The sequence below is a fragment of the Taudactylus pleione genome, unplaced genomic scaffold, assembly GCF_031769625.1.
Source record: "Taudactylus pleione unplaced genomic scaffold, aTauple2 ptg000574l, whole genome shotgun sequence".
Classification (NCBI taxonomy): Eukaryota; Metazoa; Chordata; class Amphibia; order Anura; family Myobatrachidae; genus Taudactylus; species Taudactylus pleione.
Window position 1 is genome coordinate 1,680,791 of NW_028284976.1, and position 17,933 is coordinate 1,698,723.

A 17,933-nucleotide genomic window follows, 5' to 3' on the forward strand; every position below is an offset into this window, starting at 1 on the left:
GTGTTTCTTGGCCCAAACAATTCTCTACTTCTTGTTGTTCATCCTCAGTAGTGGCTTCTTCGCAGCAATATGTCTATGAAGGCCTGATTCACGCAGTCTCCTCTGAACAGTTGATGTTGAGATTTGTCTGCTACGTGAACTCTGTGAAGACTTTATGTGGTCTCTAATCTGAGGTGCTGTTAAGTAGCGGTTTCTGAGGCCGGTAACTTTAAAGAACTTATCCTCTGCAGCAGAGGTAACTCTTGGTCTTCCTTTCCTGGGGTGGTCCTCATGAGAGCCAGTTTCATCATAGTGATTGATAGTTTTTGCAACTGCACTTGAGGGTACATTCAAAGTTCTTGAAATTTTCCATATCGACTGACCTTCATGTCTTAAAGTAATGATGGACTGACATTTCTCTTTACTAAGTTGAGTGGTTGGTGCCACTCAACTCAGTAAAGTATAGAGAGAGAGTTGTGGAAGCCGGCACTCCCTAGCTGTATCCAAACAACAGCCACGTCCGGTGCCCTCCTCATGGTTTACCTAAATAGGTAAAAACATCAATCGCAATGTTTAAGAGGCAGCACTCAGAAAACTTCATAAAGAATATTCTTTATGAAGTCGTCTGAGTGCCGCCTCTTAAACATTGAGATATATATATTTTGTGACCATTTCATATTGTCACTAGAACATTGGTAATTTATACAAGTTTCACTCATTTGACACGTAATTTTGATGGGGGAGTTCCTTTGGACAGGAGGTATGGAAAAATTACAAGCACTGGTGAATTACATCAACACCAGGAACTCCGCCATCAAAATGACGTGTCACATGAGTGCAACTTGTTTACATTACTTGGATATTCTGGTGACAACACAAAACAATAAACTACACACAGGGGTATACACCAAACCCACGGTCAAAAATATATTATTGAGGGCCAATAGTCACCACCCCATGACTCTTAAGAAAGGCGTATAAGGTCACAAATGATCAGAGTAGCCAGAATAACCAGCAACCGCTTGGAGTTGGAATCAACCTTGGATGAGGAGGTATTAAAATTTTTGGAAAGGGGATATGAACCCAAACGTCTCACCAAATACAAAGATGAAGTATTGAAAATTCCCAGGAGCAGTTTATTAACACCTAATAATCAGAAACAAGATTCATTAATTCTGTTTGCTAACGAATATAACATGTCCAGTCCGGTGGTTCAGAGGGCGATGAGGGCACTGTGGCCGATCATCACAGCAGACAAAAGTTTGAGGTGTTTTAACAAGAAAATACCCTTATCTTGTCATACAAGAGGAAGAAACATTAAGGTAATTGTGTTCCACACAGACATCACGGGCTTCGAACAGGACAACCCTTCTCAAGGTCATACGAAGTTCTTGAGTAAAGCAACGGGATGCTATAAGTGTTTGAAGTGCACCACTTGTAACAACATGATAACAGGTCAGACCTTCCAACATCCGACTTCTGGAAAACCCTACAGGATTAAACATATATTGACAAGCACATCCTCTTATATACTATATTTGATCACGTGCCCCTGCGGCTTGGCGTACGTAGGCAAATCCATACGGACGGCTAGAGAAAGAATGGCCCTTCATAGATCGGAAATAAAATTTGCACTACAAGGGAAACCAGTGGCAAGACATTTTGCCAAGAAGGGACACAAATTAAGCAAATTTAGACATTAGTTGATTGATCATGTCCCTAGGAATCTTAGAGGGGGAGATCGTGCTGGAAAATTGCTGCAGGTGGAGGCATGATGGATCTTCGCTTTGAACACTATGCGCCCACAAGGACTTAACAAGAAGATTCAGTGAAGTGTTTTGAAATGACCACTCATTAGCACAAGATTCTGCTTATTTATGATTTTAAAATGCATCACCCTTTATTATGTTTGCTATTACACATTTTACATATATGTGACATATTATTTTTTTTAACACATGTAGGTTTGGTTATCTACACAATATGATTTAACACACACGATCAAACCCTAACTCACGGGTGATTTTTATTACATTACACTGTAGTTATGGGTTAGTGGGAACACATTCACGTTTTTCAACTATATAGATTGGTTCCTTCATTTTGCACATTTTACCATCACATGTTCCAAACATGAAATTTATTATCATATAATATACACTCCATACATTTTTCACACACTTGGGGATTTCTTTTGGTCACGTTAGACACAGAGGAACATGTACATACACCATTGTACACTATACAATACGGTTTGTTTTCACTACTTTTAGAAGACATCTTTCAGCAGATCCATTCTCTGTGCATTCATATACAATATATAAATTCTCTCTCATTCATTAGGATCCACAAGATATTGTTACTTTATATTGATCTTATTTACATGTTATTTACCACCAGGTTATCATGATGTAAGATTGTGTTTTGCCTCTAGCCTCTGTATCCATTTTTTCTAAACTATGCCCCATTCTCTATTCTGGTCTTTCTATCTGGCTTCTATTTTTTTACATCTTGTACTTCATGCACATTGGAGGCTTCGTTTGTTATTCGATGACTGGTATTCTGTTTATTTTATGGTGGAGGTTGTGAGAATATAGCGATATGGCACATAGGACCTCATTCAGAGGCACTCGCAAAATGCGAGCGCTCGCTCTGAATGAGGGCGGCCGCATCTATTTTTCGGCCCGGCCTCCTGGCCACTCGCTAGGCTGTGGGTGACCACCCACAGCTTTAACGAGTGGCCTGGTTGATGGTCGGGATGGTCAAGACCATCGCGACCATCGGGGCTTGCGACGAGACCATTGTGGTAGGGTCTCATCTGCCGCAAGTCCCAGTGAGCTTTCGGCTCTATTAAAGCCGGAAGCTCACCACTGACATCACTCGTGATGTCAGTGGGGCTGCCCCCAAATGACAGGCATTTCTTCAGGAACGCCTCCGTTTGGCAAGCCACCCCCCCCCCCCGCCCCGACTGTGTGTCCATCCAATTTGGGTAAAATTGTCACCAAGACATGTGTATTGCTCAGCCCTTTGTGTGTGCATCTATAGACAGTCAGCACCATAGGGGGTAAAACAAACAGTAACCAGGCTGACATTCAGGCGTGATGAGATATAGCAGATCAAAGAGCAGTCATATTTCAGATGGTTTATGTGGAAAAATTGATGTATCAGTGATAGCTGGAAGCTTGGAAAATTATATGCATATAACGGGACCCCTATCCAGGTTGTGTGCGATTCCCAGATAACTGAGACATACAGTTTTGAAGATATGAGATATCTCAAGAATGCACTATGACAACCACATCATATTTACACTTTTATAACAGATGAAATAAGGACCAGTATGGTGAACGCCCTATATTGTAGGTTATACATCCACAGGGGAAGTTATTAGGCTTATTCTTTTATAAGTTTAAAGGGATTTAAACTAAGCTGGGAGGTTCCTGTCCTCCAATTATCTAATCCACCAATCAGAGCAGACGGATACGACATCACCCTAGGTGTGATGCTCTTCTGATAAAAGGGATTGAATTCTTGCGTTCTGTGTTCAACCTGAGGGATCCATTTGACATGGGAGTTTAACCTGCAGTCCTTGCAGTCATGTCCCTTCCAGGCAAATTAGCTGAGTGTTAATTTGTAAGTATTCCATTTTTATTTAATATTGCTTGCTATACCTGTATGTAACTTTGTAACCATTCTTTTCTCTGTAACATTCCTTTTAAGCATTGCACTCCTTTTTCTGTAAACAAAGTGTTCTTTATTAGTTTATTTCATATATGCTCCGAAACCTAGTCTTTGAAGAGATTATTAGTCTGCTAGGGTGACGTTACACCTATTGTTAAGTACGGGAAGCAGAGGGTTGGTCTCAGCGAAATGTGTGGTCGTCTGGTACGCCGAGTCTGCGCAATTGTGGAGAGGTTAAGCAAAAGATTAACTGCGTGGGAGTCTTGTTGCCAAGCCTGTGCAATTATTGGGGCCTCTTTAAATCATTTCCATCAGTGGTGGCAGTTTGGTAAGTAAGGTAGTTGTATTACGGCGCTCTGTCTATAGCAGAGGTGCACCCCCCACGTCAGGGATACTGGGTACGGGTCCCTGACAGAGGTTTGTTTACATTTTGGAACATTGTCTCTATCAAGGCATCTGTGTAACGTCTGGGTTGCTATGGCAATGCAGTACAGATGGCGCCTTGACATCACTCATGGGGGACGCGACGGAAGTCGGGATTCCCTGTTCTTTCGTGGCACTTCACACTTGGCAGGCTTCTATCTCATATTGAAGGTTATTAGTTTTGTTTTGATTAATACATGCCTTGACAAAGGGACATGCATGTCCCGAAACATTGGTGTCACATATGTATTTCATCTAATACACTACTTTAACTATTTGAACGAGTCTCCGAGTGCCGCCACTTGTTTGTGCTGTTCAGTTACAATATATATATTAGGGGTGTGCACCGGCCACTTTTCGTGTTTTGTGTTTTGGTTTTGGATCTGGATCTTTCTTCGTGTTTTGGATCTGGATTGGTTTTGCCAAAACCACCCTTCCGTGTTTTGGGTTCTGGGTTTTGTGTTTTGGATCTGTATTTTTTTGAAAAAAAGCATAAAAACAGCTAAAATCACAGAATTTGTAGGTTTTTCTGCTCCTATGCTATTATTAACCTCAATAACCTTAATTTCCACTCATTTCCAGTCTATTCTGAACACCTCACACCTCACAATAGTGTTTTTATGTCCAAAAGGTTGCACCGAGGTAGCTGGATGACTATGCTAAGCGACACGAGTGGGCGGCACAAACACGTGACCCATCTAGGCATGATACTGCAGTGGCAGACAGGATGGCAGTTTGAAAAACTAGGCCCCAAACTGTACATAATGCAAAGAAAAAAAAGAGGTGCAAGATGGAATTGTCCTTGGGCCCTCCCACCCACCCTTATGTTGTATAAACAGGACATGCACACTTTAACAAACAAATCATTTCAGCGCCAGGGTCTGCCACACAACTGTGGCTGAAATGATTGGCAATTAATCTGTCCTTGCACAAACTGGCTCTACGGAGGCAAGATGTCATCCTCATCCTCCTCATCCACCGATCCCTCACCCTCTTCAGTGTGTACATCCTCATCCTCACAGAGTATTAACTCGTCCCCACTGGAATCCACCACCACAGGTCCCTCTGTACGTTCTGGAGGCTGGTCTCCCTGGAAGAGCTGATAATTCATTTTGATGAACATCATCTTCTCCACATTCTGTGGAAGCAACCTCCTATGCCTTTCGCTGACAAGGTTCCCGGCTGCACTAAACACTCTTTCGGAGTACACACTGGAGGGGGGGCAACTCAGTTAAAATAGAGCCAGTTTGTACAGGGGCCTCCAAATTGCCTCTTTTTCCTGCCAGTACAGGTATGGACTGTCTGACATGCCTACTTGGATGCTGTCACCGATGTAATCCTCCACCATTCTGTCAATGGTGACAGTATCATATGCAGTGACAGTAGACATGTCAGAAATTGTTGCCAGGTCCTTCAGTCCGGACCAGATGTCCAAACTTGGTCCTGCCTGCCCTGCATCACCGCCAGCGGGTTGCTTAGGATACCTAAGTTTTTTCCTGGCAGCCCCAGTTGCGGGAGAAAATGAAGAAGGAGCTGTTGACGTGTAACGTTCCGCTTCAGCTGACAGTGTGTTCACCAGCAGGTCTTTGCACCTCTGCAGGCTTGTGTCGGCCGGAATGAGAGACACCACATAGGCTTTAAACCTAGGATCGAGCACGGTGGCCAAAATGTAGTGGTCTGATTTCAACAGATTGACCACCCTGGAATCCTGGCAAAGCGAATGAAGGGCTTCATCCACAAGTCCCACATGCCGAGCGGAATCGCTCCGTCTTAGCTCCTCCTTCACTTTCTCCAGCTGCTTCTGCAAAAGCCTGATGAGGGGAATGACCTGACTCAAGCTGGCAGTGTCTGAACTGACTTCACGTGTGGCAAGTTCGAAGGGCTGGAGAACCTTGCACAACACAGAAATCATTCTCCACTGTGCTTGAGTCAGGTGCATACCCCCTCCTTTGCCTATGTCATAGGTGGATGTATAGGCTTGTATGGCCTTTTGCTGCTCCTCCATCCTCTGAAGCATACAGAGGGTTGAGTTCCACCGCGTCACAACCTCTTGCTTCAGGTGATGGCGGGGCAGGTTCAAGAGTGTTTGCTGGCGCTCCAGTCTTCGGCACGCAGTCGCTGAATGGCGAAAGTGGCCAGAAATTTTTCGGGCCACCCAAAGCGTCTCCTGCACGCCCCTGTCGCTTTTCAGAAAATTCTGCACCACCAAGTTTATTGTGTGAGCAAAACATGGGACGTGCTAGAATTTGCCCAGATGTAATGCCCGCACAATGTTGGTGGCGTTGTCAGATATCACAAATCCCCAGGAGAGTCTAAGTGGGGTAAGCCACTGGGCGATGATTTCCCTCAGTTTCTCTAAGAGGTTGTCGGCGGTGTGCCTCTTACTGAAACCGGTGATACACAGCGTAGCCTGCCTTGGAACGAGCTGGCGTTTCTGAGATGCTGCTACTGGTGACGCTGCTGCTGTTGCTGGTGATACATCTACCCAGTGGGCTGTCACAGTCATATAGTCCTTAGTCTGCCCTGTTCCACTTGTCCACATGTCCGTGGTTAAGTGGACATTGTGTACAACGGCATTTTTCAGGACACTGAGGACACTTTTTCTGACGTTTCTGTACAGTCTCGGTATCGCCTGCCTAGTGAAGTGGAATCTAGACGGGATTTGGAACCGGGGACACACTACCTCCATCAATTGTCTAAATCCCACTGCACTAATGGCAGATACCGGACGCACGTCTAACACCAACATAGCAGTCAAGGCCTCAGTTATACGTTTTGCTTCAGGATGACTGCTGTCGTACTTCATCCTCCTCGCTAAGGACTGTTGGAGGGTCAATTGTTTAGTAAAAGTAGTGGTGTTCCTACTTCCTCTCTGGGATGATGAACGACTCCCAGCAGCAGCAACAGCAGCAGCGCAGGAGCAGGCGTAGCAATGCAGGATCCTCCGGAGGAATCCCGGATAGGAGAGTCAGTCATGAAAGTGACATGGCCTGCAGGACTACTTCCGATCCTGACTAAGGAGGAAATTGACGAGGAGGGAGTTGACGGTGTGGTTTGCAGGCGCTTGGATACAACAGGACAACGGGATTTAGGTGTCCCTGGACTGCTTACGGTCTTAGCCAAAGTTTCTGAACTTGACAGTAACTTTTTATGAACGCGCTGCAGGTGCCGTATAAGGGAGGATGTTCCTAGGTGGTTGACATCCCTACCCCTACTTATTTCACCTTTACATATGGTACATATGGCAAGACAGTTGTTGTCCGGATTTGGATAGAAATATTGCCAGACCAAAGAGGTGGAATGTTTGGTCTTCTGCCCAGGCATGACCGTGATGGGCTTTTTCATCCCACGGACAACAACTGTCTCCCCCGGAGCCTGATTTAAACAAACCACATCACCATCAGAATCCTCCTCGCCAACTTCCTCCTCAGCGCCAGCTACACCAGTATCCTCATCCTGTTGTACTTCAACAGTGACATCTTCAATTTGCATATCAGCAAGTGGACTGTGGGTGCTCCTTTCAGCACTTGCAGGGGGCGTGCAAATGGTGGAAAGAGCCACCTCTTCCCGTCCAGTGCTGGGAAGGTCAGGCATCGCAACCACCACTACACTTGGACTCTCCTTGGGGATTTGTGATATCTTCTTAGAAAGCACAGTTCTTCGCTGTGCTTTTGCCAGCTTAACTCTTTTGGTTTTTTTAGTGGGAGGAGGGCTTCCATCGTCATGTGAAGCTGAACCACTAGTCATGAACATACTAGGGATCGACCTTAGCCGTTCCTTGCCACTCCGTGTCGTAAATGGCATATTGGCAAGTTTACGATTCTCTTCAGCTGATTTAAATGTTTTTTTCAAGGTCATTTTCCTGAACTTTGTCATTTGGGATTGTATGTGACCTCTACTATGACATTGGGCATCGGCCTTGGCAGACGACGTTGATGGCATGTTATCGTCTATGTCATGACTAGTGGCAGCAGCTTCAGCACTAGGAGGAAGTGGTTCTTGATCTTTCTCTATTTTATTTTTATCGGAGAAAGTTTGGTCCTCCATTTATGTTATATCGATTTGATATATATGTGCGGCTAAATACAGAAAATATTTTTTTATTTTTGCTGGAGAGTAGTGCACTTTGTGGGTTACACCACCCTTTAAGAAATGAGCCAGCCGGCTCTTTACTTATGGGACACAGGCGCACGCTTGGCACTGCTCCTTTGTTGATGCACGTGCGGCTACTGCGCACACAATTCACAAACACAGAAAATATTTATTTTTTTGGTTTGGAGTATACTTTGGGGGTTACAGCACCCTTTAATGGTCAAGCTAGCCGGCCCTTTACTTATGACACAGGCGCACGCTTGGCACTACTTTGTTGATGCACGTGCGGCTACTGCGCACACAATTCACAAACACAGAAAAAATATTTTGTTATTTGGTTTGGAGTGTACTTTGGGGGTTACAGCACCCTTTAACGGTCAAGCCAGCCGGCCCTTTACTTATGACACAGGCGCACGCTTGGCACTACTTTGTTGATGCACGTGCGGCTACTGCGCACACAATTCACAAACACAGAAAAAATATTTTGTTATTTGGTTTGGAGTGTACTTTGGGGGTTACAGCACCCTTTAACGGTCAAGCCAGCCGGCCCTTTACTTATGACACAGGCGCACGCTTGGCACTACTTTGTTGATGCACGTGCGGCTACTGCGCACACAATTCACAAACACAGAAAAAATATTTTGTTATTTGGTTTGGAGTGTACTTTGGGGGTTACAGCACCCTTTAACGGTCAAGCCAGCCGGCCTTTTACTTATGACACAGGCGCACGCTTGGCACTACTTTGTTGATGCACGTGCGGCTACTGCGCACACAATTCACAAACACAGAAAAAATATTTTGTTATTTGGTTTGGAGTGTACTTTGGGGGTTACAGCACCCTTTAACGGTCAAGCCAGCCGGCCCTTTACTTATGACACAGGCGCACGCTTGGCACTACTTTGTGAATTGTGTGCGCAGTAGCCGCACGTGCATCAACAAACACAGAAAATATATATTTTTTGGGTTTGGAGTGTACTTTGGGAGTTACAGCACCCTTTAACGGTCAAGCCAGCCGGCCCTTTACTTATGACACAGGCGCACGCTTGGCACTACTTTGTTGATGCACGTGCGGCTACTGCGCACACAATTCACAAACACAGAAAAAATATTTTGTTATTTGGTTTGGAGTGTACTTTGGGGGCTACAGCACCCTTTAACGGTCAAGCCAGCTGGCCCTTTACTTATGACACAGGCGCACGCTTGGCACTACTTTGTTGATGTACGTGCGGCTACTGCGCACACAATTCACAAACACAGAAAATATATATTTTTTTGGTTTGGAGTGTACTTTGGGGGTTACAGCACCCTTTAACGGTCAAGCCAGCCGGCCCTTTACTTATGACACAGGCGCACGCTTGGCACTACTTTGTTGATGCACGTGCGGCTACTGCGCACACAATTCACAAACACAGAAAAAATATTATTTTTTTAGCACTTGGGGGGAGCACCCCTGATGGACAGAGCACCCCCTGGACAACACTACAGCACCCCTTTAGGACTGGGACACTGCACAGGACTTTGGAGTGGACACAGCCCCTATGGAGAACTAACTGCACAACACAGTCCAGCCAGCCCCTATGGACTTTGAAGTAGTGGACACAGCCCCTATTAACAGCAGCACAGCACAACACAGCCAGCCCCTATGGACTTTGAAGGAGTGGACACAGCCCCTATGGACAACAGCAGCACAGCGCAGCACAGCACAGCACAACACTACTCTGCACTACACTACACTACACTACACAGCCCAGCCAGCCCTAACTCCCACCCTCCCTCTTCACTGTCCACTGCCGAGTGAGAAAATGGCGCCGACGCGGGTACCTTATATAGGATCCAAAACCCGCGAGACCCGGAAGGCGGGATGATGACGTTTTGCCTCGATTTCAGATCCGAGTCAGGCGGGAAAAGTCAAGCCTGACTCGGATCGGCCTCGGATCGGGGGGGTTCGGATTTCAGAAATCCGAACCCGCTCACCCCTAATATATATATATATATATATATATATATATATATATATATATTATATATATATATATATATATATATATATGGTCACTTGGGCCAAAAGAGGTGAGTGCCCACTTTTGGCCCAGGTGACCATAACTTTTTCTATTATTGGCACAGGGGACTGCCTGTTACCTTAGTGGAGCACCCCTTTGCTGAATATTGTTGGTATGTGAGCGCGGACTATTGGGACTACTATAGTATATATAGATATATAGATATATATATATACATATACATACACACACACACATACATATACATATATATATAGTAACAGCAATTGTTAGATCGTTAGTCATGTCCTTTTGATATTGCAACCACTGTTCTTAACTGTATATATATATATATATTTATATATATATGAATCAAATGGAATGGACTGACTGACTCACTTCAACATCCAGCCTAATCCCCTGGACCTAGAAACATGTAATTCGGGGAGTATATTCCTTCCATGATGTAGGCATCCACTAAGAAGGGTTTTTTCTAAATTAGACTCCTAAGAGGGTGAAAAGGGCTACAATGTTTTCTACCTCTGTGCAATAGCCTGACTGACTGACCCATTGTGGGTACAGCACATTTCAATATTCAAACAGGGTGAGCCACACCAACTGTCTGCCCAACTGCTGCCAAACATCACTGGCAGTTGGTGTGATTCTCCTATTTGAATATTGGACTGTGTGCAGCCCCACCTCTGGAGTCACTACTAGCCGTATGATCCTTACATGGCTTATGAGGCAGACAGCACTGCAAAGGGGTAAAATGTGTTTTCACTGATTCCTCAATAGCTCTTAGGCCACAGGTGAGGGAGGGGAATGTGTTACTGCATAGGTGAGGAAGGGGATGAGGGAGGGGAGTGCCTACCCTCAAACATGACCCCTTCTATCAGGTACAAAATGCACTGCTTCTGGACTTTCCACCTAATTTATAATTACCAGTGTTGAACTAGTTAATTTATGAGAAGAATGTTTCAACACAGGTGGCTGCAATCATAAATTAAAATAGAAGTACAGAAGCAGAGCATTTTGTCCCTAAAGAAACAGTCATGTTGGAGGGTCTGCAAATGTGTTACTACACAAGTGAGGGAGAGGAATGTCAAATGTGTTACTACCGGGCGAGAGAAGGGAATGTGCTACAACATGGTGAGGGAGAGGAATGTGTTACTACATGGGTGAGCGGGGGTAATGTTGAATGTGTTACATCAGGTTTGAGGGTGGTATTGTATTTCTACACTGGTGAGGGAAGGGAATGTTGAATGTGTCACAACACGAACGAGGGAGGGAAATGAGTTACTACAGAGGTGAGCGAGAATAATGTGTTACTACACAGGTGAGTGAGAATAATGTTTTACTATTGAAGTGAGGAAGGGGATGCATTACTATATACATGAAGGACTAATGTGTTACGGGAGTGGTGAGATAGAAATATTAAATAGCTAAATTCTAACCAGATGAAACCAGGCACAGCACATCAGCTAGTTATGCATATATACAGTTAGATTAAAAAAGCCGGGGGGGGGGGGGGGGGTGATAATCCAGACTCTGTTATAGAAGAAGGTGTTCCTCTTTCCTTCATGTTAAGATTGCAGCATGTGTTTGAACTAGGGATGTGCAGGCTCGGATAGGTTCGAGTTTGCACGTGGAGTTCGGATTTTTCCCTCCAAAAAAACGGAACTCAGAACGAGGCAAAACATCATCTTACATGGACGAACATCATCATTCCTGGTCTTTTGTCCAGGAATGATGATGTTCGTCCATGTAAGATGACGTTTTGCCTCGTTCTGAGTTCCGTTTTTTTGGAGGGAAAAATCCGAACTCCACGTGCAAACTCGAACCTATCCGAGCCTGCACATCCCTAGTTTGAACCTGTTTATACCATACTTGCCCACTCTCCCAGAAGTTGTGGGAGATTCCTAAGTTTTAGGGAGAGTCTCCCTGCTCCCGGGAAAGTGGTGAAATCCCCTGCACCTCGCCAGCTGACCGTGAAGTGGGTAAGATACGGATGATGATGAGGCAAAATGCTATAAATCGCATCATCACTGGATCATCCCCAGCATTGAAAAGACATTAATGACACTAAACCAGTGTTGGCTAACCTTGACACTCCAGCTGTTATGGAACTACATAACCCAGCATGCACTGCTACAGTTTTGCTATTAGGGCATGCTAAAACTGTGGCAGGGCATGCTGGGATATATAGTTCCACAACAACTGGAGTGTCAAGGTTAGCCAACACTGCACTAAACCATCATGGAGGGCAGGACTGCCATGATGTGATTTGCGTTGCGCCTCCTTCTCACTCACCTGCCTCCTCTCTCGTGCTCAGACTTGCAAAGTCGGCAAGTATGGTTTATACATAAATAAAGAATTCATATTTTTTTATACTTTCTGCTGCTCCTATGTTGCTTATCTGCGAACAATAATAATAACAAAATAAAAAAGCCAATACACCAAACTGACCAGCACTAACATTGTTTGTAGATAGCTGTTGCAATTTACTAATTGCTTGCCGATGTAAGTGGTGTATAGTAGGGTTTCGTTAGTATCTACCTAAGAGGTGAGGTTCCCAACTCGAGTATAAACAAAAGTCTTCAAATTTACAATTTGCTTTTATTTGATCAAATTTTAAACATTTTGGCAACAATCCAATTTGTCTTTCTACGTTACCAAACAAATTGTTCGTCAATTATAATCACTTTAACTTTAGAAATCACAAATGAACAATAGCAATTTATTATTTTTATATTACAGGAAATCCACTGGAACTCGCAACTGCAGCTTTTCAAAAGAACCCTGCAAACTGAGAACATTAGTGCATCTAACACCCCATGCAATATGAGCAAAGTAAGCACTAAACAAATATTTTTATTAATACGCTATTCAATAAACTACTTATATTTCTAATTTAAAGTCTTCTATATTTCTTGACTAACTCTATATTGTTCTTACACTTGTATCTGAGCTCGAGACTTTAACAAAAGTTCAGCGCTATTTTCAGTTCTGTGCACAAAGCGTTGCCCGGGTTGCTGACTATCCATAAGTCTATAGCAGAGCCGTAACTAGACTTTTTGGTGTCCTGTGCCAGAAAGAGCTTTGTCGCCCCCCTCATTTTTCAAAGGGACATAATGCACCCAAAAAAGGGGAATGGCCTCATGGGGAAAGGCCAGGAGATGCTGGGGATGACATAAGAGGAAGCTATAAGCGAGAATGATAATAAACTGAAATTTGACAGGCCCAAACAGTGCCCCCTGACCTGTGGTGCCCTGTGCGATGGCACTGGCCGGACTACCCTAGCTACGGCCCTGGTCTATAGTGTACACTATAAAGCAATGTTCTCTGGGCCTGATTCAGAGCCGGACGCTCTGACAGAGCACTCGCTCTGAATCAGGGCCGTCCCTCCTCCTTTTTGGAGCGGCCCCCTGGCCGATCGCATAGCTATGGGTGACCACCCACAGCTATAGCGAGTGGCCAAAATGATGGTCGCGATGGTCAAGACCATCGCGACCATCGGGCTTGCGACGAGACCCTTGCGGTATGGTCTGGCTGCCGCAAGCCCTGGAGTGCTTTTGGCTCTATCAGAGCCAAAAGCACTCCCACTGACATCACTAGTGATGTCAGTGGGGCCGGCCCCAGACGGTAGGCGTTCCCATGGAAACGCCTCCGTCTGGGCAGCCACGCCCCCGGCACGCCCACCAAAGGGGGCGTGCTGTCAATCACCATCGACAGCACGCCCCCTTTGGTGCGAGACCCATAACGACGGCTTGGCCGTCGTTATTCGGGTCTCACGCATGCGCACGACGAAGCCGCCTCCGTCGTGCGCATGCGCACTTGGGCAACATCGACCCGCTTGTGAGCGCTCAGCGCTCGCGAGCGGGTCTGAATCAGGCCCTCTGTTTCAGCCCCTTATTCAATTTCTATTGAAGTCTCCATTATAGTAATTCTCTCTCTGTATCCTTAGTGCAGGTATTTAGCTGAGATTTTACTGGCAGACTGTCTAGTTTCAATGTAATGTGTAAAGGTCCCCATACATGGTGTGATATAGCAGCCGATCCGATGGATTGGAACAATATCGCTGCTGTATCGTTCCATGTGTGGGTATGACATCACCCAATGCGCGCTCTCGTGGCATTGTACTTCGCTCCTCCAAATCTTTCTGCATGTTCAGTTGATCTGGAGGAGCGATGTACGATCCGATGCAGCGCTATGCAGGTGGCGGGTGCCGGCATATCGGGCGGTCGGCCACCTGATCGCTCCATGTGTGGAGACCGTCCGATATGTCAGCCATCGGATCAGCCGTCGCATCGCAAGGTGCATGTCGCACCGTGTATGAGGCCCTTTGCAATATCCCTTTCTAGAGACGACTTCACTGTAGCAAAGATGTATCAATTAGCAAGAAAGTTATTTGTATCTATTTCATTTATGTGTGTCCTGTCTGCTCTCATTGATGTTGTTTTTAGTAAAACTTACTGTCTTGGTAGTATAAATCTCTATTCATTCACAGTTTCAGACTCTATAATTCCTGTAGTTGCTGTGCGCAACTCTTCTGTGTAGCAGTAGTATAATAACTCCTGGCTGGCCTATGCTTCTGTCTGAGGTCACTTAATAGCGTATACGGGGATCACTAACAAAGGCTCAGAGGAGTATATGTTAATGAGGCAGTATTGCTTAGTATTGTGCTTGTTCTGAAGGGTAGTAGTTGAGATCGGTGAGCGCTTGTGTGGGAGGTATGTATCAGACTCTCCTTACCACCACAAACACGTCTTCGGTCCTCCCTTCGGTTGATCAGCTACTCAGGCTCTGATTCCAATTCACAGCTCCACCTGGACCTCGCCTTCCTGGAATGTCGGACACATCTCCAGCAGTCAGGCTGAAGCCGGAAGATAAGATGATTCCTCTGTTGTCTCTGAACCGCCTCCAAATATCACCTCCGCCTCGTCCCTTCACTAGACAAGCTGAGCACCTCCTCTGTACAATATCCTCAGCGAACTGCCATTGCCAACTGCTGCTCCCTTCCCACTGTCACCTGCCTGCCACTGGTCATGTGACCTGCTCCTACCCTCCTGAGTAGCTGCAGAGGCTGCTGGGAATTGTCTGCACAGTGTTTGGCATAATACCTTGCATAGCGGGGTATTATATAGCTTTACATCAGAATTGAACAGAAGAGAGACAGGAGGAAAGAGATGAAAATAAAACAGATATATATAGGGGTGGTTTAAGAAAGGCTGGCACATGAAGACTGCATGTGCAGTCCTCATGTGTGTCCCACTCCCCTCTTGTCGGAGCAATTGAACAGTATACTCTGGCACTGTGGCAGCTGCTTAATTTTCCCAGTGATTTCTGTGGGGGGGGGAAGAGAGAGAAAGAGAAAAAGAGAGAGAGAGAGAGAGAGAGAGAGAGACTGTAGAAATGGGCACTCCGAGAGAGAGAGAGAGAGAGAGAGAGAGAGAGAGAGAGAGACTGTAGAAATGGGCACTCAGAGAGAGAGAGAGAGAGAGAGAGAGAGACTGTAGAAATGGATACTCCCAAGAATTAAAGTTGAAGTATTCAGGTTAGGTGCAGAAAAAATAATGTTGCAATGTTGTCAATGAGGAAATTTAATTATGCTTTGGCTTAGTACATCTTTAAATATATGTCTGGTATAGACTCTGCCCAATTATTTTACTGTATACAGAAAATAGAAGGCAGCTCTTTATATTCTATATAATAACACAATATATCTAGTCTCCTCCTAGATTAAAAGCTGTAAAAAATACCTGTACTGTTGTCATAGATCCATGTAGACTCTTCAGAAAATCCCTGTACAATCCAAATATGGCAACAGCATTTCCATTTACATCCTGGCCAAACAGGTACCTAAAACAGGTGTACTGTGAATATACGATTGCTAGTTTGTACATTTATATAGCAAGTACTAAATCCCCAGATTTTCAGAGCATACTGCACAAAATCTCCAATATTACGGTTCTAGTACTGGCAAAAAAAAATGAGAGTAAGGTGACCCAAAGCCCTAATACCTGACTTTATATTGGGAAAAAATTAGAAAAAAAGTAACATGTATCTAAAAGAAAAGAAAATATTGTTTGATATATATATATATATATATATATATATACATACATACATACATACACACACACACACTGTTTAGGAGTTTGAATATTATTGTTGTACAATTCTCTAACTATCCATAAAAAGCATTCAGAAGTTGCTTACTGAAAACTTCATATTGTTTACATCATCCATCCCGCATCCACAGTAGCTGAGATGGATGCATAAGAAAAAATTTATTTTTGCAGCAATATTTGCCAAACACTACTTATTTACCCATTTATCACTTTTACTTGGGGTACACTGAGACTATGTGTTCTGTTGCACAAGGACAACTAAAAATTCAAGTGTCCCTGGCTCAGAACACTAATGTGAGCCAAGAATTTATATAAGGTGCTAGAAATATAATTGACCTCTACAGGTTGTTTTTAAATCTAGTTTTGCATATTTGAGTCCAAATTTAATGCCAGTTTTTTTCCTGCTTTTCGTATCCATTTACCAGCTGTATTTACCAGTTTCATCTTGCCAGGATAGCTCTTCTGAAAATCCCAGCTATGATTTTGCTATGAAGGTTAGTAGTGTGTGCATGCGCTGAGCCGTATGTGCGCATATAGAGTGTCACCATCGTCACGGGTAGGCAGCATACCAGCAGCTACAATATTCAATATAACTGGAAAGAGTTTTTCTCTCTCATAGTGATGAGGGGAGGACCTATAGATGCACCATGGGATGAAGCAGGAAGAGATCAGTCTATTCACTTATTTTCTCTTCTTAATAAAATGACAAAGTGCTCAGTCCACATTGCACATTATGTATGTAAAGAGAAGCCATACAGCAGAATAATCTGTGATTTCTCCACTGTCTAGAATTTGCTAAATAAGGAGAACAGAAAACTGTTGATATATCCAGCAGTGTTGTATTTCTCAAGGGGTTTCCTACTGATTAAAGCCCCTTATGTCACTGTTTATATTTTATTTTCTTAATCATAAAATTAAAATGGATTTATTTGGGAATCGCCACTGATTAACACAAAAAACTCCCTTAAACTCAAAAACAAATTTAAAACATTTTCTTAGCTAATCGCAAATTAAAATCCAACAATAGTCAAATACAAATATTACAACAATATTTGCATTCCTTATTAAAATAAGTACTTGGTGGAAGCACCTTTAAATGCAGTTATAGTTGTAAGTCTAGTTGGAAAGTCTCTATACGATTTGCAATTTTTACCCATTCTTCTTTGCAATATTGATTGAGTTCCGTTATGGTAAATTTGGGACCAATAGAGAACCAAAATGATCCAAATCATTCCACAGATTCTCAATGGGATTGAGGTCTGAGTTTATACTGGGACTTTTTCAACATACATTCATAGGCACTAACACCACTTCTCTAACAACTCTTCATTTTCACATATTTCATTTCATTTGCACAAGCAAAACCTATATGGCCTTGGGCCCCATCCTCTTCTGAGCATAATTTGACCTCTGCTCTCTCCTATTTTTTCTCTGTCCTGCCCTAATTCTGCTGCCTCAGTCTACAACACTACAACAGCCCTAGATGAGGAAGCTCTAGCCACCACAAACTGTCTCCAAAGATCAATCTCCAAGTTTGGCACAGCTAACAGACCTGCAACCTGCAAAAGTATCGCTCTAACACAGATTTTCTCCACGATAAATGTAACCTAACTTTCTAACTATGGCC

General features: G+C 44.1%; 1 protein-coding gene across 1 annotated transcript in view; it reads right to left on the bottom strand.

Annotated features, from left to right (window-relative positions):
• Positions 1 to 17,933, bottom strand: part of LOC148481549 (complement C3-like) — a 318,755-nt gene that overhangs the window by 249,436 nt on the left and 51,386 nt on the right. The window contains exon 8 of the mRNA XM_088453278.1: positions 15,935 to 16,034. Within this exon, the coding sequence (XP_088309404.1) occupies positions 15,935 to 16,034 (100 nt within the window). The remainder of the gene's footprint in view (positions 1 to 15,934; positions 16,035 to 17,933) is intronic.